At 40.3% G+C, this 22,465-nt stretch overlaps 1 protein-coding gene across 6 annotated transcripts in view; it reads left to right on the top strand.

The window, feature by feature from the left end:
* Positions 1-22,465, top strand: part of zfhx3b (zinc finger homeobox 3b) — a 308,186-nt gene that overhangs the window by 232,211 nt on the left and 53,510 nt on the right. For 5 of the 6 annotated variants that reach the window (XM_017303941.1, XM_017303940.1, XM_008405336.2 and 2 more), the window contains one exon: positions 19,096-19,327. In XM_017303941.1, coding sequence (XP_017159430.1) covers positions 19,096-19,327 — 232 coding nt within the window. Of the gene's footprint in view, positions 1-7,589; positions 7,658-19,095; positions 19,328-22,465 lie in introns of those variants that run through there. The other variant, XM_008405339.2, reaches the window with a different exon arrangement.

Raw genomic sequence — 22,465 nt, 5'->3', positions numbered from 1 at the left:
ACTGTTACTTTTTTTCCTTTGTTGTTGTCAATTGATACTCGGCCAAAAACTGTAAATACTAAATAACTGCAATTTCTGGAAGACACATGCTATGTGGATGAGTCCAGATACATTTTTGAGATTTCAATTGCAGATCTAGAGGGCTTTGTAAATCTAATTTATTATTATTACTATTATTATTATAGATTTTTCTATCTTATCTTGAGATTAACATTTTGTCCATCACTATTTTATTTTGCACTTTCATTGGCACCTAGACAACTTTTATTGAGATTTTCTTAGATTAAAATAGTTTGAGACTTCAATCAAAATTTGATTTCTTTCTATTTTAAGAAATAGGAGAAAGTTCAAACAACAGATGCTCCTTTTGGGAATCTGTACTTAATGGACAATGACAAAGGCTGATTTGACAAGTTCAACTCGCATGCTTTTTTTTATTATTAAAAGAGCTCATAATAAAAATGCTGAGAACAAGTTATTTTGAGGTCAAGTTAATTTCAGCCTTGTTCAATATTTGCATCATACGTGTAATAAGAAAAGACAATTGTTCAAATATATTTAAGATGACTCAAATGTTATGAAATTTGCAGAATAAACTTTGGCAAATTGACTGAACGAGTATATAAAAGGAAAAATGTGTAGGAGGCCTGTACTATGCACCTTAAGTTAAACTTAGAAATTATGTAAAGCATGTGTTAGAAAAAAAAACAAACAAAAAAACCCCCAGCATTGTCTTATTGTTTAGTTATCCCAGGATGGCTGAAGCTCCTGTCGTCTGCCAGAGGGTGCTGACTCAGAAGTTAACACAGGCAATTGGCAGGTAAATGCTGCCCTGATGAGGCCAGGTGGAGGTTCCTCTGAATGTATTTAGCTCCTAAGCTGCAGGGATGGAGAAAGTGAGGCAGACAAGCCCTGCCGGCTGTGTGCCATCAATACATCAGTGGCTTAGCCACCAGATTAATGGCCTCAGAGTGGTCAGAGCCACAAAACTACTCAGTTCTGAGGACTGTGTTCAGTAGAGCTGTACATAAAGGGAAGTTCAGTTAAAGAGACAGATGAATAGAGGAGGAAGTCTTGGCTGCAGGAATGAGTACATGGGGACCCATTCTCTCTGGGTTTGGCATTTTGGGTAGAGTCATGGGAGGGATAAATCTTAGATATGGTTAGATATGTTCCCCTGCTTCTTTCACTTTCCTGAACTTTTCTCGCTCCACTTCTATTCACAAAGTTTCTGTAGCTAATGGAGCTCAACTCTATGCATTTTTTCCCCCCACCAATGGGCTTTAGACATTGTGTGAGAGGATGATGATGATGATGTGAAGAACTATTGAATGTCACGCAAATTCCTTTTTTTTCCTTTGTGTCAACATGACCAAAGTCTGACCCTTAAAAAGAGTGTCAAAGTCAAGAATTTTTATTTGAAATCTTGGAGCCTCTGGCCCTTCTTTGAAAATTGAATAGCCATCTCTTCCTGAATTTCATGGCTCCGGTTGTCCATCCATGTTTTGCCTAATTGCTGTGTGCTGGAGTCCAGTGCAGGGAGTTGTAAATCTCCCGGTGTTATGCAGACAATGTTTTCTCCAGATGGAGAAGAAAAGATTTCATCCTTTTGTAATTAAGCGGTGCAGGCCAGGGTGTCATGCGGTTTTTATTAGGAGCTCTGGAAAAATTGTTTCCCACCTTGTTTTCTCATTATGCCTTTTATTCCTGAATACAAAAGATGGATAAACTAGAATATGGAAACAAAAGACTTTGCAAAGAATATAATACATTTAACAAAATGTATATTATATGAAAAGAACAATGCGGCACTGTGAAAGCTAATGTGTGGTGGAGACAAAGGACAGACTTATTGTTAAGGCACTAAAGCTAATGCTTGGTCTCCCCAAAGATGAAGTTAATTTTAATTAGATGAATACTTGCAAATGTTAACTTCAGCAACAATACCATCTGGACTTCAACTGATTTATTTCTGAAGTAGGGTGAAGGATAGTGAACGCCGAGAGGTGAGACTGAAAGATGTCCTTAAAGGTTGGGGACAAGAATGTCCTTTAGCTTCTCGGGAGCACAGATACTTTATGGTTCGAACATTCCTTTATGACACCCTGATGCCCAGAATAGACTCAGTGGTGTTTGAAGAAAAAAAGAGAGATTAACTACCCTGCCTGTAAGCCCCTCCCAAGCATATCATCTCTCATCTATACTCACCTTAACCTCAGCTTGCTTCATTTTTGTGGCGAGCCTCAGCTATAATGCTGCGACACTGTTTCACAGCCCGCTGTGCTGCAGGTTCTAGCCGTTTTGAATATTTGTCATTTATTAAGTCCTGTTTCTATCTCTTCCTCCATGAGGATCTCCAGTGGACATTTAAGACTCTTTCCTAGATCACATTTCAACATCCCTTTTCTCCACAACCCATATACCGCTTTTTTTTTTTTTTTTTTTTTGTAATATCACCTGATTCACTTGACAGTTTCCCCTAAAAATGAATGCCTAATAAATTAAATTCGGATTTCACCTTTAGGTGGCCAGTTTCTCTCACAAAGTAGGAATTTCCCCAAGTTATCCTTCCTTGAAGTGAATCATGTTAAACTAATCTGAGCCATAAGGACGGCCTGTGCAGCTGCAGATGAAATGAGAACTCTGGGAGCTGTTAAAGTTTGGACATGAAATTGTGAGATCTGGAATGCAAATGATTATTCAAATGATCAGTGTTTAATTTGCATGCAGAAAGCCACGAGGGAGAGGGAATCTTATTAAGTTTTGTAAAGCAAAATATTGTATTATTTGTTTATGTTTCAGAAGTGAAAATGTATTAATTTCCCTATTCCAGTGGGGCCAAAATATCTCTGTCTGAATATCTCTCCATCTCTCCATCTCACACACACACACGCACACACGCCTACACACACACRCACACACACACACACACACGCACACACACACACACACACACACACACTCATTGACAAAGACTTCACCAAACTAGTATTCTTCCATTTTAATGATCAAACCTACAAGAAAATGTTTTTGATGGGAAATCTGGAAAGTTTCACAGAAATAATAAATATTTAACCATAAGAAAATGTCAAAATGTCATTATTGCAATGTCAGTTATTAAAAAATAATTAGGCTTCAATCTTAAAAACTTAAGAATATTTAAAAAGGAAGATTAATTAGGATATTAAATTACTGAAGAATCATATCAGATGTTTGTACACCTCTGTCAACTTGTCTTCCAGATCAGCATAGCTTTTCCTCAAATTTTCTTCCATTTATAGCCTAATTTGCTGATTTTAGTTTCTGCTGTCAAACCTGACTTGTTCATTTCATAAGTTTTAGAATAAACTAGCAATAAGTCTTGGTGGTTTGGACTGATCTTTTTACATTTATTTATTTTTATGCCAAGCGTTTCTTACTCTACTTTTTAAATTGTTAGGACTGTGACTGAGTTGCAGATTTAAGTTGTAGATGACATCTGTGACTGGATAATAGAAGATGGATCAAATCATTTGTTGTGATGTCCTGTTTTGATAATTTATCACAGGAAAGCAGAGTGGCTTACGGCATCAAACTAGCCACAATCAGTGCACATAGTTTAAAGAGATTAGAGCTTCCATCTGGAAGGGAGGTTAGGGCTTTTTTTAAATGAGAGATCCAGCGTTGGAGTATTCCCAGTATTCAACTTAACTTTTAAATCATTAAACATGATGAAGCCATCTCCCCAAAGTCAGAGGTTTATATACGAAAATCAAACACCATCTGCCATTTCTGATCAGACCCAACAGGCATCAGGCCGGGGTTACCAAGGCAGAACAGGGAAAGCCATTAACTGCCAATCACTGCATCGATCGACAAGCCAGTCCAGCACTACCACCCCGTCCCAACACCCGCGCCCAACCTCTGCCCATGGACACACACACACACGCGCACTTCATCAGCCTTTACTGTACATTGAACACGTGCACGAACAGATGCACCCAGGCTTGCTGTCTGTGCATTCTCTGGCTTTAACGTTTGGTCCGGTTTGTATCTTCTGTTTTTGCTTAAACTGTATTATCTCTGAATTATCTTTTGTCTAGATTGCAGGACCAACATTGTGCACAGCTCAGATAAAGTCAACCTCGCTTTCTAATGTATCGGATCAGCACAGAATGTGTGGTTGAAGGACAGTCAAGATGCTGTGCAAAAGAACTTTCATTCTGGCCATAGTTTTCTTTTTTTTTTTCTTTTTAAGGTTTTTATTATCAAAATTCATCTCAGGAAAGTCCACTGCCCCATCGGAATAGGAATGTGTGCTTCGCTCTGCTCAATCTCTGTCCACGTTTTTGGAGTCAACCTTTAGATAAAAAAGGAACTAATAGAGCCAGTGAAGGGCAAAAAGGAAAGAAGAAGATTGATTTTTTTTTTTCCTCTTTGCCATTTTCAGTACTATTGCCAGAGCGGAGGGTCATTAGAAGAATATTTTCCTACTTCCCAGTTTAATAGAGACGCTGTATATCAGAGTGATCTGGATCAGAGGTCAGGGCAGGGGGGAGCAATTAAAGAATATAGATCCAGAAGCTTGGAGCCTGTTCCATTGTGTATGTGTTGTTGGCAGAAATGGACAGGTGAGCTAAAGAAGAGGCAGAGGCTGTTTGTATTGAACACTGTGGTATTAATTTATTGAATTTTGTTACTGAGAAACTGAAATATTACATTACTTTCCAAGCACAATTCCTTTTACATGCACACCTTTTTGCCCTGTGCAGTATGCTCTCACTCCGTCAATAATTATTTACAATTTCCCATAAACGAGACCACTGATGAGTGATGTTTTCCATCTTTATTTATTTATTTATTTATTTATTTATTTATTTATTTATTTATTTATTTATTTTTATGCATAGCAAATGGATCGTCTTTTTCTCTCTCTTGGTTTTGGTTAGGTCGGCCCTCTCTGGGGTCGCACAACATCCAGAGACGGAGCAGATATGATGGATGTGGCCTGGGGCCTATGTGCTCGCTCTGCGTCTGCGGTGGCCTCATCATCGGCCACATGGGGGGAGGGCGGAGAGGGAGGCAGAGAGACACAAACCAGACCAGCCATTTTCTTCATTCTGCTCATAAATATTTGTGTAACCAATTTATAAACAGCAGAGCGAGAGAAGAGATCAAAGTGAACTCTAACGCCTATATCTAAAACTCTGGGTTTTCAGCCATTTGCACAACGTGCTCATATCTACGAAGGCCAAAGCAATGGGTTGCAGTGTGTTATTTGCAAGAACCGAAAAGCAAGGCTAGTAACAGAGCGAGGCACTTCTTTTCTGGTAAAATGAACCAGTTTTGTTTTCTACAACCATATAACCAAATCAGAGCCACATCTCACTGTCACTGTAAACCTCAAACCACAATGTTATTATTTTTAAAAAAGATTTTATGCCACTAGTGCCCTTTATTACAGTGACCAGACCGGAAACAGAGAGACAAAAGAGATAACATATGCAGAAGATCCCACGATCTGAAATTGACCACTGGCTTTTGGACCATAAACCTCTTTACTGAGTCGTGAAAATATAAAACAAACCTCATAATTTATTTCAGTAACCCTACAGACGGATGCAGACAGAATTAGCTCTGTCAAAAACAAGCAGAGTTTATGAGTTCCTTGAGTAGCTGATCTGAGATCAGCGTCAGCAGTGATGGAAATGGGAGTTTAACAACAACAGGATTTGCATCTGACAATATTAGAAGTCCGACAGTGTTCGAGAACTGAGTTTAAAATGATGTTTGTTGATCAAGGATAAAGTTACAGGTGAGATCATAATAACAATAAAGTAAGTGACTGATTTTATTCTTTTTCATGAGGTAATTTGACATTTTATTCATCTTAAAGCTCTGTGTTTTTAATACACTTTTTTTATAACTATGCAGATGAAAAAGTAAAACTAATGTGATTTAAGCTTGATGGAGGTGACGTTTTGATTGGTTGTTGGGGCTGCCCACCCAACTCCCCCTTCATCTGGCCCAGCCCAATATTGGCACTAGTGATGAAACCAAATTATTAATGCCTACACTTGCATTGGTAGAACCTGAATTAACTGGGGTGTCAAACAAGCAACATCATCCAGTTATGACTGGAACTGGTTGGTGGAAATATCCACTCAAAGGGTCAAATTGGTTCATAGTTTCTTTTTACCCTTCAAGAGTCTTACAAATAATAAGTCCCAACATTACTCATTAACCTGGAAAATTTAGGTTTGCTTTGGCATTTCTTTGCATCCATTACAAAATAGATCAATCTAGTGAATCCCTTTATTGAATGTACATTTGTTAGACCAACTGTCCAAAAGGGGCTTTTTGAGGAGAAAAGAGACGGCTGTGGTTTGACTGTGACAATCTGCATATGTCTGGTATAAACAGACTTTTTTATAACTTCATATGCAAACATGAACAGAAAAAAATAACCCTATTTATCTCTTCCCAAATCACTAGTTCTATAGATCCCATTCTGTCTCAGTATGCAGCTTCATTACTCAGTCTATGCTTTATGCAAATACAAGGTGGCAAAAGTTGTTCTGCTTTGCTTAACTGATTATAAGATGATGTACCAGTGACTACATTAGGATGAAGAATGACAGAGAGTGAAGGAGTTGCCGTTCAACACTCCATCTGCTCTTGCAAAGATCTGCTTCGGCATGACTTCAGCTCCATTATACAGTTGGAACTGTACTTTTTTTTAGGTGCTTTATCTTGTGTCTATTATTTTCTGTTGTTCTTCATGCACATGTTCTGAATTTGTTGATTTGTGGAACAGCAGATGATCCAAATTGGTATTTCCAGTCATTACTTTCTTCACCAGAGCTTCATATGTCTATATATACCAGCTGTTAGATAAACTCTGTCCTCTGTGCCGTCTCTGTAGAGGGTAATTCCGATCAGGTAGGCAGGCATTGTAGGAGGGCGTTAGACTGCAGAAAGTTTTCCCCCCATGGTGTGTCTGAGCTTCTGTGCGGGGAGTTCAAAGTCCTGCTGAACATCAGAGGGCTGATGCTGAGTGAGGCTGACTAGCTGCAGCCTGTGGTCTGGGAAGGGTTACTGAATTATTACTGATGGTTTCAGGGGTAACTGTCCAACCACATGACCGGGGAATATTAATCATTTATTTGATTGTCCGCATGTGCTGATTAATCAAATTGAGTCGGATCCAGAGGATTAACTACTTTATTATTACCCCTGTAAGAACAGATAAGAGGTAAGACTATAAAATATCTTATTCCATTTATCATTTATTTTTAGATCCCTGCTGATGATGGAGAATTAAAAACTAAGGCGAAATTAAGCAGAACAGCAACACGAGGAAGCTGTTCAGGGAGAAGGAATAGAGGTTTGATGTGAAACGGGAAAATTTCTTTCCGCAGGGTTTAGTATTTCTGAAGATGGGGGGGGAGGCACGGCTTATTACTTGAAAAATGGCACAGAAAAAAAGTTAAGCGGCTGGGAGGGAGATGCTGGAGAGAAAAAAGGGGGCGGAGAGATATGAGGAACAGGAAGTTAATGGGAAAGTGATAGCTGTCTCCACCTGGAGTACAGCCTGAGCTGTGTGTTAGGAAGAGAGGCAAAGCAAGGGAAAGAAGGGAGCTTCTGCAGCTGACTCCTTCCCTGTACTCTGGTTTGGGTAAGTTTGGCTCTCGCACCACGTATAGCTAGTTAAACTTATCCAACAACGGCACTTTTTCCTGTTTACCTCACTCACTATCTGTGCAGTATATAAATTCTCAATCTGCCAACTGTTTAATGTGTTATGTCATGTGGTAATGCCTTTGATTCCAACATGCCTCCGTTTGTAAATACAAGAGGCACTCAAAAGGCTGTGGTTTCTTTACAAGCATGGCGCCCCCGGCACTTTGGTTGGGAATGCATTGAGGGAGAGAAGGATTGAAAGAGTGAGGGAGGGAGCGAGAGGTAGTTGGAAACTGTATACACTTCCCGTTGCTCCTCTGCCAACCCCTCTCCCGGCTGCCGCTGGTTGTGCAGGCAGGCGCTGAGCAAGAAATGTGAGAAGGAGGAGTATATCCTCTCTCCTGACTAAACACGGCACCTTAATTATGCACTTTTCAGCAGGTTTTACCTTTAACACTTTCCTCCCGGGGTTGAGATTAGTGCTCCCCATGCTTGATTTACTGCACAATTACTGAACAAGAGTTCTACCTAATCAATAAACAGGAAGAGGAAAAGTGGTAGTCTTTGATGTATAGTTTTAAATTTCTTGCACGACTGAGCAGAGTATATGGTGTGGCAGCTGCGGGGGAGCTTGGGTGCAATGCCAGTCTATGAATTAACTTCTCTGCCAGCTGTAGGTCTTTGTGTTATAACACAGAATATCTATTGTTTGTGGCAGGTACAAGGCTATTGAGAAGTGTTTCAAAACCGTAGTACAATAAGGTATGGACAGGTTGTAGTGTTAATTCATAAAAGAAGACAATAAACATTTATTGCAGCTGCATGATTAGCTAAATAGCTATAGGAGTGGGCTTATGGAATTGATTTTACGCAGAAGTTGGTATTTTTTAAGTTAGTTGTTTGAAAAATCCACAGAAAATTTGGAAATCAGCAAATTTTTTTACCCAAGTAAGTATCTTACAAAGAATCAAGTTTAAACTTCGAGCAAAGTAAAAGAGCATTCAGGGCCACCAACACCCCTTCTTGTTCTGCTGTTACCCCCTACAAAATGGTCGTTCTTAACTTTACTTTGTGTTTATTTTTCTGAAATTTCTGATAAAGAAAAAACCTTGGTAATATTCACATATTCACAAATAATCTATACCAAACTTCTTTTGAGTACCCAGAAAAGCAAGTGTCACCAACTTTACACCTACCACAGTTTGAGAACCACACCTTTAGAAAGTAGTCATACACTCATTGACCACTCTAGAAAACATCCAGATCATGCACTAACATGATTTGGGTTAGTGCAGATCATGTTAAAAATTAAAAAAGGAGAAAGAGAGAGATAGAAATCTCTTGTTTTGCCTTGGTATGCTCTACATTTGATGCCCTGGAAGCCACTAGTATGACCTCTGCGATGACACTTGCTAATGGCATTTGGAGTTATTTTAGGAAGCTTCAGCCGACTGTTCATCAACACTTTCTGGGGCTTAAAAAGCTTTTTGTCTGCCTGGCAAAAGCAATATGACTCTTCCAATTAGCCTGGTTTATGTTCGATTTTTAGTTATGCCAACTATATCTTAGCAGCAATTATACAGCACTCGGAATGATGAGGGTTTAGGTTATTGATGCTTAATTGATCAGTCTGATCAATAAGAACTTTTGTATATTTTTTTGTATGTAACTTGATTTTATTTTATTTTTTTCAGCTAATGAATGGGCCAAGCACAGACTCTGTAAGAAATCTGTGTTACTAAAGCAATGTTCATTACTGAACCACCTGGGTATGTTCATATAAAGAGGATAGGTACCACATAGAACAATTTTTCAGCACAGCATATAGATCTATTATAAATGCTATTATCAATCTGAAAAGTTCTTTTTTTTTTTGCCTGTTGCAGTTTGGATTGTTCTTATTAATTTATAATGGTTTCAAGACTTTAGGAATCAAAACAGACTTAAAAAGACTGATTCCCAAATGTTTTGTTGAATGAAGGGAACCGCTCATTTAGTTTGCATCTTCTTAGTTAAAAGTAGGAAGGAGTTAATAGGCGAAAAGGTGGGTGTTTACTTTTTGAGCTGCTTGATGAACCCTCCATCAAGGTACTTTTCGTACCATGAAGAGGAACCCACATATTCACCTACTTTGTATATTCACCTCCACTCAACCCCACTCATTAATTTTCATTTTAAGAAGAAGACCTCTCAAAGGGCACATTGCTCCTTTTGTCAGTGTAGTGCTGCTAATAAAGATAGCTGCGTACGGCTGGGTTAAATATTGACACAGGCTGAGCACATCATCACTGTTCTTAATTAGCTGGCGTCTCTAGCAAGGCTGTGCGAGGGCAGTGCATGAAAAACGAAACATTTCCCCCACACGAAATCTCGCACCACCCTCCTCTCCTCAAAACATATTTCTATGAATTTTACATAAGAAAGGATACGGGATAGTCAGAAAACATACAGTGTTACAGCTATCACGGCCTTATTGCATAGCCTGGAGCCGCAACCAATTATGTGTTAATGAAATATTTACAATACCAAACTGAGAACGCCAGGGGTGAGAGCGAGATAATACAAGCCTGAGGAGACTGGATTCTGTGTCTTCTCTCCTCCACTCCACTGTTTTGTCTGTATGAAAGGTAGAACAGGAGATTGGCTAATGACAAAAGGCTCACGAGGAAGAATGTGGGTGCAGCTGCTGTTTAGGGGGTTTTTCAGACTCCCCTACTGCTGTGGAAACATTTCAGACTGAGAATTCAATAGGCCTTAAGGAAGAAACGGGTAACTGCAATAGTGACTCACTGAATGTCCAAGTCAGGCATGTCCAGCTTCACCCCTCCAGTCCATGATTTCAACTGGCAACTCTCTCACAGGATGTTGGCATGTGGATCTGCATTCACTGCAGTGTGTGATGTTTGTTCTCAAGGACTAATTGTGTTTGGGTAATGTTCCTGCTCTGAATTTAATTCTCACTGACTGCATTAATCATTTCAAGTGGTGTTTGCTTGTATCTTAATCCAACACCCTGCCAACCCATGATTCCCCATCTCCGTTTCTTTTTCTTAAGACTATCACCAAACTCTCTGTCATTCTTCTTTTCCACCTAACAAGCTTCCTCCTTCTCACATACGAAGCACCTTAACAAGGTGCTGCATCTACTGTATGCCAGGGAAGTGACAAATAACTCATATTTTACTAAAAGTTCAGCTTAGTTACAGTTGTTAATAGGTAAACACAATCATATCACTTAACGTCTCCAGACAGCTCTAAATACTGGTGTTATGCTTTTATTGCAACCTGATAATCCTCTAGATTTCAAGGAAGTTATGCATGCAGATGTAAACTGATGGTCTGTCTACCTGTTCATTTTAATTCTGTATGGACTAACTTCATCTGGTTTGTTTTGCAAATAATACATTTTCACTAGAGGCTATGTCAAGTTATTGCACTCATAGAACTTGGATGTCTGTGGCATGCTACTGTTGACCCAATTCCGTACATTTGTCTAAAAGTAGTATATATTTACATAATGGAAATTTTTGTTTGATAGCTCTCTTGTTTGAAAATTAAAAAAAAAAAAAAAATTAGTTAGTGCTTTGAGTTGTCATTTGTGCTTGAGGATTTCGAAGTAGATTTTTTATCTTACGAAAAATAAAAAGTGTATAAAATGTTTATTAATCTTTGGTGTATTAATAAACTCTTCATTGTTTCTTGAATCTCTACCTTAATTTGACAAGTTGAAGCATCTGAGGGAAGTTAGGATGGAGTTGGCTTGGTGGATAGGGCTTGATAAAACAAGCTGAGCAAAAGAAAAAGAAAAGTAGCGTGCAAGTAACGTCCAACTCTTGTTTTGTGCGTGCATGTTGGAGAGTAAAGTAAAAGTTCTATTGGTTTGACTATGTTTTGACCCTCATCTGGTCATGACATATGTATCATGACTGAAAGAAGACTTGGTTTCAAGCAGGTTGCATTAGATTTCTGTGTTTTTAAAATGGAGTGCAGCTCTCCAGGGAGAGAGCTTTGATTAGAACTACTGCTCCTCCACTCTGAAAGGAGTCAGTTGCAGTGGCTTGTGCAATTTACCAGGATGCCTCTTGGGCTCCTTTCTTTGGGGGTTTCCCAGGCACGCCCCAAAAGGCAGAGACTCTGAGGTAGACCTAGAACATGCTGGAGGGACTGTAAATCCAATTTGGCATGGGGACATCTTGGAATCCCCCAGAATGAACTGGCAAGGCCTGGATGGATGCTTATGGCAGCCCAATAATAGTCGAAGGAATTTTCCTCAAGCCAAAGCTCTAACTCTAAAAGAAAGAAGAAGTTAAATATTATGGTATCTCAAAATGTCAACATCCCTATCTGCTCCATTATGGGTTCTATAAAATATCTTTCTTTAGTGTGCATGGGGAGTAATTGACTCCGTTGTCCAAAAATGGAGCTCTCATTACGATTTGCCTCACCTGGTGTCTAGGTGGTACCTTGTCACTACATATGTCAGAAAGTGGGTGTAGCAGTTGATGTGGCACCCCATGACTCCACCCTGCTCTCTCCACCTGCAGGTAATCTGGTTGTACTGCAGTTCTGGCAGGCTCCTCCCAGCATGGATTTCATAAAAACTCCAGGAGGTTAAACTGTTAATTAGCTACTGAAAGAAGAGGCCAGCAGCTTGCTGTTAATTTGTTTCACTCTCTTCTTTCTTATTTAAAAAAAAAACAAAAAAAAAAACAAAAAAACAACATCTTTTCCTGCCTGTTTTTTTAGTCATTTCTATATGTCACAAAAGCTGGACCCCGCTCATTAAAAGGGAGAGAAATGTGTTTATCCGGCTATGATTAAAAGTGTACATTATGTATGTAGAGCCATGCTTATCCAAATGTTCTTAATGAGAGAGACCCTAGGCGCCAGTGTGGGGCTCCTGTGGGCATAGACCCAGGCTCGTTATCACTACACAGGGCATTGATCTCTCAACCGCCTGCTTGCTTATCCTCCCTCTCCTCAGCCTTTCAAAAACAGCGAGCTGCACATGAATTATGTGGACACATTGATCAGCTGATTGAGAGCTATTGTTTAGAGGCCCGGGTCATTATTGAAGGAGGGATTACCCAACTCTTGTTTTGTGCGTGCATGTTGGAGAGTGTATTACTCAGCTCCTTGTCACAGCACACGCTCCCTTTAGCTCACCTTAGACTTGCAGCGGCTGCACAAATGTTCGTGCACACTTGGACACGAGGAAGCACATATGCTTGAACCTACACAATCAACGTGGCCCAAATGACTGGCTACATTGATTGCCTTCCATCTGCAATTATGTTCCCATTGTTTACTTTGCAGCATCTTACTCATTCAAACGGAATTCAATAATTATTGCTTTATTTAATGTAAAAGTAAGTAAGAGTGGTGGGTGTGGAGCACCAATAGCTGCGCTGTCTTTAAGTGTGTCCATGACCACCCCTCCAAAAAGGACTCTGTTTCTATGGTTAATGTTAAGTAATTCTCTCCTAGGACATCTAGAGTTATCCATCTTTACCTTTCTAATTTTCCTAAGGCCACAGAGGTCCGTTCCGCTCCTGTATCCACTCCAAGAGACAAATATACAGGCTGTTTTTATCCACCGGTAGTGATGGATCATTTCTGCAGTAAAGGAAGCAACATAGCACATTATGGGCTTTGAGACACAGGGACAGGATGCAGTGGAGGGGTGGCTGGGATTAAAGAGCAAAGGGAACGAAAGGACACGGGTGGGGATGAGGTTCAGGAAGCGGTAGGTATGCAGTTTATGCCTGGAATACACAGTCTCCTTAAGCCACAACCTAACTTTTAGGCGTGTTGTAACTCGCTGTGCCTAATTCAAAGCAGCCAATGTACTTGGCACCCAGTGGGGGCCTTTGTGGTTTAAGCTGTTGTTCGTGCTGCTGGCAGACAGAACATTACCAGCCAAAACTGCAAGAACTGACTGCTTCTCGTAGTCACTGCTTTGCTAAATAACCGGCTTGTGTTCCAGGGGAATCCCGGTGCACAAGCTATGATAATCAAGATCCCAGTAGATTTCTGTGAATGGACTTACTCACACATGCACATACACACAGGCTGACAAACTTTTTAGGTATTTCATTTGATTAAACTATTCTCAGCTCTGTATCTACATGATCATACCGACAAGGAGAATTTTCTTCTGCTTCTTACTGTTGTGGGGTTTTTCAACGCCACAGGACGCTCTACCTTGTCTTCATTCATAGAAAAATAACGGTTATGTCATACTTTATAACTACTGCTATGACCTCATTGTGGTCGCATAACAAAAGGTGCTGTATGACTTATTCCAACAGGAAGTCAAAACCTGTTTCGTACCTCTGTGATTTCAATGATCTAATTTTCTCATGTCTGCCTTGTTACAGTACTTTGCATGGCGTCAGGTGTGAATTGTAGCTTTCTAAACCATGTATGCCTCTCATAAAATGCACGCATGCGTTTGCCCACACACACACACACACACACACACACACACACACACACACACACACACACACACACACACACACACACACGCACACACACACGCACGCACACACACACAGTCAGAGGAGAGCTTTTAGTGCTGAGAATCAGGGAGACAATTACAAAGCAATATCCAAGCAGATACTCGCTGGCTCTCACAGGGAATTTGGCAGCTCTCTTGGAATTGATAGCTATTTAGCTCACAGATAGTAATCTGTTTTAATGCATTAATTTTGTATTAACAGCACTGCCAAATTTAATGGTGGAAATTAGGCTATGATCATAATGGCATGTGACTGTGTGAGTGTGTTTTTGTGTGTCTGTGTGTGAACAGTCCTGATGCTCTTTTTGTCTATACTTTTTGCATGTGTTTGTTGCAGGCGCGTGCTATATTACCGGCTCCTTTGGGAGCCATTCTTTGAAATTACCGGCTTTCTTACTCCCTTCCATCCTTCCAGTAATACCCCCTTAATCTTGTATTAGCTGGACTCTCCCGGCAACCACACTATTCTGTGTTAAAGGTGCACTTTTACTTTGCATTTAAGTGGCTGGAAATGCAGATGTATGCCGTGCCCTGGGTGGGCGTCGTAACTGATACAGGCGTATGTGTGCCCACTCAGAGGGCAAGGAGCAGCGTGGAGTTGTGAGAGAGAGGATGGGGTGGTGCCCACACCGCCCCTGTCCCTCTTTACCTGAAAAAGCACAGAGCACTGCTTCAGCCTCCACAATGAGAGATGAGGGCCTTCATCAGGGAGAGAGGTTTAAAACGCCTCGATTGCAATTTTAGACCATGAAGATAAAATGAAGCTGAGAACTGGACCTTCTACCACTGTGAACACCTACAGTGCCTTGCAAAAGTATTGACACCCCTTGAACTTTTTGTTACAAGTACTGTGCAAATGCCGGTACTTTACCAGGAGTTTATTTAATAGACTACTAAAAGTAGTACATAAATCTGATGTGCAAAGAAAGGGTGAAATAATGCAACAAGAAACCTTAAAGCTGTGGCGTTCATTTGTATTTAGTCTCCTTTGATCTTGTAGCTCGTAATAAAAATCTAGTGTAGTCAGTATAAGTGCAGCTGTTTTGGTTCTGGAATCTGTTGTGGTCAGATCAAGAATTAACTTTTTGTTCCACATGCAGAGTTTCCCTTCCTATCGGTAGAGGGAAATTAAAGCCACACATCGCTGTTGACGCACTCTCACTGTGAAACATGGCAGTGGCAGCATCATGCTGGTTATTCTTCAGTAGGAACAGGAAAGCTAGAGGACTAGAAATAACTAAAAATAAGAATAAAATTGATACTCGCAGACTAATTCTCCAGTCTGACTGAGATCATGCTGTTTAATAAAAGGATTAAGGATAACCTTTAGATGTGCCAAAATAGACAAACTACAATAGACAAAACTGTAATTTCAGCAGAGGGTGTTTCTATGAAATATTGACTCAGGTGGCTGGATACAAACACATGCCACGCTTTTCATATTTCATTTCAGAAAAAAAAAAAATGTTGAAAAGCATTAATTATTTTTTCTCCTATTTATCACTATGCACTTCTTCCATTAGTTTGTCAAATAAAATTACAACAACACTCCAAGTCATGATTGTGATTTGATAAAGGGTCAAGGAAATACACTTTCGTAAATAGTGGTTGAATGTTTTAAGATTCTTGTTGTTGGACTAATATGTAGAGTTCTGTCCCTTTCCATTAACATAAATTACATTTTGTTTAAAATAATTGTCACAAATCAACTTACCGTTGCGAACATATTTTGTTTTACACATATACTGTTATTATGCTTTTAGTATGTCTCGCTTTTGTTGCTTTATAGCCAGTCTTACATTAAAATCCCTCAGCTGCACCCACTACTTAAATGCGGTAAGTGCTACTGAAATCACTGCAACCGAGGCAATCAAGCGCCCACACCCCCGCCCCAAAGCACCACGGCACCCCTCCTGTTGGGGCCTTGATAGGGCAGTAAGAGACCCCAGAGTCAGGCAGCACAAGTCCTCCTAGGCCAACATGACTTTTTCATTAAGCTGCCAAATTCCTCCTCTCGAGTTGGAGGTGATTTATCATCCGGGGACTTCATTGAAGGTTCATAGGAAACAGACACAAGCCCCGTCTCATGCATTATTATGTTTCACATTCAAAGTGTGGATGTCTGAGTGAGACCTGGAGCTGGCCTGAGAGAATATCCAATATATATTTGTGCTTTTAGATGTGATCCCAGGAATCTCGCATGGATAATTCAAGGAATCCACTGAGAATCAGAGGAAGCTTGTGAGCGTGATGATCAGAGGGGCTGCTGGCTGTCTCTGTGCTGCTCTCTTATGCAATACACAATTATGCCTAAGACTTAGGTCCTGAATGCTAAATGAGCAGAGACCACCTCGCTCTTCATTAGGCATGATTCCCTTCCTGTTTCACTGACGCAGAAATGCCCCAGACTGCTGCAGGTCACGGCCGATGCAGAGATGGTGAAAGTGTTGGTTTACAGGTGTAATCATTTGAGATAGTAGACAGAGCTACAAGCAGCAGGGCAGGCTGCTTTTGGCCCCACTGAGACCATCTCCCTGACCAGTCAGGTTTATAGTGAATTATGGTCGATTGCGGGGCAGGCGGTCTCAAGTTCACTCCTATATAAACCTTGTGCTTTTTATGGGGAACTATAAAACTCTCAGGATTTTTCCCCCCCTTCCTCATGAGACTGGCTTTGAAGTTGCAGTCAGGTGCTGTCATTTTTTAAAACTTGTCTTCTCGTAGATTTTTGGAGCCTTGAGTCATTTGCGGCAGCAGCCCTTTTTAATTCAAGACATCTGCTGTGACTAAAAGCAATTTGACTGATTTGCTGTCATCTATAACTGAATCTGTCTCATATTTCCCTCTACCTTATTTCTGATGCAATATTTGTGTAGAGCGCAAAAAGGAGGAGAAGGAGGAGGGCCCCCACAGTATCCAGCAACACCTATTCATGACATCATGGATGGCTTAAAACGAGGCGAGAAAGGAGAGCACACAGAGCTTTTTACAATCACCTAATAACTCTATTACACTGAGCTGTGGGGCTCACAAAGAGGAAAAAAAATCTCCTATTCCTTTTCCTGGAAGCGGTGTCTTAATGCACATTTTAGGTGTAGAAGTGAGAAATGTGAAACCAAAAAGAATGAAACACAATAGCTCAGAAAACCCCATGGCAACATTACAATATTGCCAGAAAATTAAACATTAGGAGAAAGGGACAAAAGCATTTTAGGGAGGCATAATATTGTTATGACTCTTTTTCTGTACCAGGCTGTCAACACCTGATTTGAAGGTAATGCAGTTAAATGTGTGATATTTCCATTGCTTTTACGTATTACAGCCAACGGAACGGGCCATCTAGTTCAGGAGAGGGTAGCTCAATTTCCTTTTCATAAGTAGAACCATATTCTGATCATGCAGGTGAACATTTAGGGCAAATAATGTTAGAAGATTATAGTCTGAAGGTGCGGGTGAAAAATACTCAGCAGTCAGCTAAAAGCAGTCGATTTGTTCTCTAAGCTTAATCGTACGCAGGCTTAGTTTTCCACAAGCCATTTTAGTTGGTTTTAAAGTCGTGATGCGTTCCATGTCCTGTTTGGTTTTTCTTTCATTTCTATTAATAACTTGTTTGTTTAACCATTCCCTTAAAACACTGGACATTAAGGGAAAGAAAATCATCTTAATGGGATACAATGTTGACCAGTCTTTGTTCTAATTTGTCCCAGAAAAATATATTGACATTTTTTTTTTTTTTACTCTTTTAGACAATGAACTCACGGTAACAAGGCATCAATTTAGAATTTTTTGGAATTTAAAAACTTTGACTTTTCAAATCATCCAAAAATAATTGGAACATGATGACGTTAACAAAGATATTTTCCCCTCTCAAAACGTGGCTCACACTACATACACAGGAGTCAATAAAATTAAAGGGAAAAGAGGAAAACTTGGGAACTGACATTGATTCTATCCACAGAAATCTACAGCAAGGCATCCCAGTTTCATACGAGTATGACAAATGACGGGCGTGACACATACAGAGTGAGGGACTTTTATTGCATACATGCATCAGTGTGATGCTTTAGGATAATGGTCAATAACTCCGTTGCTCACACCAGGCCCAGCCATATTGTGTTGGCCTTGCATCATTGATTGAGTCATGCAGGAGGTAATTAGATTGGGGCTTGGCGGTGTGACGAGTGGTTGTGGTGGCACGGTGTCACTATGGGGTGTTATGCATGTTGTGACTCTACAGAGGGACAGGCTGGAGGCCGGACAGGGCGTGCTGTTAAGTGTCGGGGTCAATACCGATGGCGATTTTCTGTTTTGCGAAGATTGTCCTCCTGTTGGGGAATGTTCTGTTTTCCCTCTGATTGCACTCAGTCCCCCCCTCCTGCTTCGCCACAGACTGACTTTGCCTCTGTTTCTCTATGAGAGCAAGAATTTAACTCGCTATGATCAATATTTAGTATCCCATGCGTGAAACAGGCAGATGTTTGGAGTTTCCTTTTTCAGAGACGGGAAGCTTCTGTTGAGTGAAGGGGATCAATGCTTCCTTCCGTCTGTGAGGCTGCGGACCCGCGGCTTCTGAAGGATGGCTGATGCTATTCCTGCCCACCCTTGGGCCCCCTGAGGTTTGCGTGCCTCCCTGGCTTCTCCTGTCCTGTTAGCCCATGAAACAGACACTCACTCAGACAAGTGTGCAGTCCAAACAGTTGTCTTGAAGTGAAAGAGGTCTGGATGTTAAACAACGGGCCCGTGATTGGGAATTGATTTGTTCATTTGCCAGCTGTGTGAGTGAAAGTGAGTCGGTGGTGCCTGGCCAGCTATCTGCCATCCACAATAACTTCTTTCTTCTCTCTCCTTCTTGTCTCTCTCTCTCTTTCTCTCTCTCTCTTTTGCTCCGTCATCCTTCTTTCCTCCCTCAGCACCTGCAGCAGCATGAAAATGCGGTGGAGGGAGATGCCTGCTACTACCACTGCGTGCTGTGCAACTACTCGACCAAGGCCAAACTCAACCTCATCCAACACGTGCGCTCCATGAAGCACCAACGCAGCGAGAGCCTCAGGAAGCTTCAGCGCTTGCAGAAGGGCCTGCCGGAGGAGGACGAGGACCTTAGCTCCATTTTCACCATCCGCAAATGCCCTTCTTCAGACACAGGTCAGGACATGACCTTTTGGCTCTTTACATGTGCATTTCTTTGTTTTTTATTCTTTTATGCAACTTTATTCATGAACTGTCATTTAGTGGCTCAGTCAAGAAGATTCATATGTCCTATCTGATGTGTGCACCTAAACCTCTCGATTTTCGTGTTACTTTTTTGTTTATTTGAATATTCCTACTTTTGGACAGCCCTTTTACCCTGATTGAACTAAATGACAAAAATAAGCAACATATGCATAACTTTTTTTCCATTCAATTTTTAGCTGCAAATATGATTTACTACAAAATATTCCTGCCAAGGCACAACTCCCTGTTAATGGAAGCTGTCCCTTTTTAGCCATTAGAGACACATTAAGATAGAACATTATGTATGGAGAAGGAGACGCTGAACAACAGCAGTGGCTTCCTAAACAAGTACACCAAAAAACAGACACTGCCTCAACTGTAGCTTGGCAAAAACAAAGTGCCTCCACTGTCCATTTATTACGGACTGATTAGGAGGAGTGAGCTGTGGTCAATTAACACGCTTTCTTAGTAGAGATTTGGTTTTCTAATCACTTTAAGTTCTGTGTCTTGACAAAGGGCCTCTATTGTGTGTCCCTCCAAGAAGGAACCATTTACTTCCCTCGCACACATACTCGCTGTCTGTGTTATGTGGGTGAAAAAAAAAAAGGGCCAGCCTGTGAAGACGCTTTGTTCCAAGGAGGCAGGGATAATGAAGCCAGCGGCCGGGAAATTGCGCAAAAGGCAGTCACAGATCTGAAGCAAATCATTAGAGAACATATTTAGCTGAGCAATTAGGGACAATTAAGCTTTCTGCTCACTGCACTCCAAATATGTTAATGACTACAGTACAGTGGACAGGCGAACATGCAAAGGCAAGAGGAAGGGGCATTTAGGTTAAAAGGGATGGGGGTAGGGATATTTTTTTTTGTTTTCAGGATAGAGAGAAGAGTTGTGCTGTTTGCAAATTGTTTTTAGTAAATGATAGGCCATTTACGTCGTCCTCTTCTTATTTTTTTTTTTTACTTTTACGTCTTAGATGGCCATATCTATGTCCAAATTAGGAATTCAAGCCTCGAGTCAGGCAGTGTGCATTACACATGTACAAATGCTTACAGCCCTTCAGAACCTCATCGAATTACAAGAACCCTCACTTACTAAAACAGACCACTGGAATCTTTTTCCTGTCAGGGTGTTTAAAGGTTCACCATGCAGTTTGATAATGACTCAAGGACAAAATTAATTGTGAAGCCTGTCCTTTTCTTTATAAGACCTACAGCTTTACTATAGTGTTTAATTATTCGAGGGAGAAGGAACTGTCTTAGATGTATCATTGACTAAATGTTTCCTTCATACTTTGTACTGAATTTCCACAGGCCAACTGGACTTTCAGTGAGAATAACTAGAATGTTATCTAAAGTAACATTTGAAAGTGAATATTTTTATTTATTTTTTTATATATAAATTTTGAGTTTTAAGAATCTGCATAGACTCTAAAAAGTTGCTTCTCATGTTTCTCTGGTTAGTTTTTTGTTGACCCTATTGACACGCATCAATCAGGTGCTGAAAATGTTACTGCCTGAAAACCCAGTGAGTGCTGGTTTGGATAAATCACTTCCTTTGTTCTTTTATATGCTCATGTTTGTGAGTTTAAGTTGGTATTGTTGCCACCTATTGGCAGGGCATGGGCACTCCATCATTTTGGGACAGAGTATTTGTTTCTGATCCGGTCAAACATTCTTTTTCAATTAGGGAAATAATCCAATGAAGGTCTTCTAGTGGTAGCATGAGTTAGACACTTAATACTCATTTTACTTTTCAGTCTTTGTCAGAAATATTTTTGTCTAAACATGTACAACATCAGTGCAAATTGTCATATTTTTCAGAAAGTCATATTTTTTTTCAGATATTTTAATACCCTTGAAGTAATATAGTTGGGGTATCCCTTTTACTCTTCTGCTTTCCAAAACCATGATCAAATTCAAGATCAGTGACTGTGACCCAGTATTATTTACGGGAGTCAATTATTTAGCAACACCCCTGTTTGTTTTACACAGTGAAAACATACTTATTTTGATTTAAATTACCACAGTGACAGTCTTCAACTGTAATATCGAAAAGCGCTTACTTTGCACTTTCTTATGGATAGCCACAGCTGTGTAGGTTGCCTTAAAGCAGCATCCTCTTTTCTGAGCCCGAGCCTTTCCTTCTTTTGAGCAATACTTCATTATTCCCTCTCTGTCACTTATTTTACACTTCTGTCTTTTGTATTTTTGTTATAGTTGCTACAGTGGTTGAACACTGACTGGTTTCTGAGCTGATCAAGGATTTTTGACTCATCTATTTGGGTCTTATTACTTTCTGGTTTGATCTAGGAACTCTTTCTCTGCTGGTTTAGGTGTTAGGTTTATACCTCACTTCCTCAGATAACCTTCAAAATAAAATAAAAATAATAGTTTATTATCAAACACATATTGCAAATATTGACAGGAGGTAGGAAATCTCTTACTTTTTTATTAACAACAAAGGCATAATTCTGAACTACATCACTGAGCACTATGGGTATAATACTTCTTTTCATGTCATGGCCTCTCATGAGGATGCAGCAAATATGGATAACAGGAATTTGGAGCCTCAAATCCCCACTGAGCATAAAGTCCAAAGAAGGCAAGGACAGCAGAACTTTTATTTTTAATTAGAAAATACATGCACAAAAGTCCCTGCATTGTTTTCATTCTTGCTTATACTATAAATGTGCTGCTGAGGCATGTTGCTCTGTGGCCCCACCTTCATTTGTCTTCTTTAACCCTTTATCTGTGGCGAAACAAAGGAAGTCTCCAAGGGACCTCAGCCCCACACATCTGCCATGTGTGCAAAGGTCACTGAGTAAACCTCGTGTTTGACTTAAACCAAGACACCCGCACTAATCTGCAGTTTTACGAAAAGTGGCTCAATGTGAACAGATACTCAGAGAAGATGGCGACATGCATGGGGCACATTCACGGGAGATGAAAGATGCTTCTGGCGCCTGAGAGCAAACTGTGTCGTGTGTTTAGATGTTCAGTGGAAAAAAAACCAAAAACGAGCGAGGCAACCGGTGCTAGATGTCATCTTTCCAGGCTCTCTACATAG

This window comes from Poecilia reticulata, linkage group LG3 (genome assembly GCF_000633615.1).
Source record: "Poecilia reticulata strain Guanapo linkage group LG3, Guppy_female_1.0+MT, whole genome shotgun sequence".
NCBI classification, from domain to species: Eukaryota; Metazoa; Chordata; class Actinopteri; order Cyprinodontiformes; family Poeciliidae; genus Poecilia; species Poecilia reticulata.
This window is presented reverse-complemented; position numbering and strand designations above follow the sequence as displayed.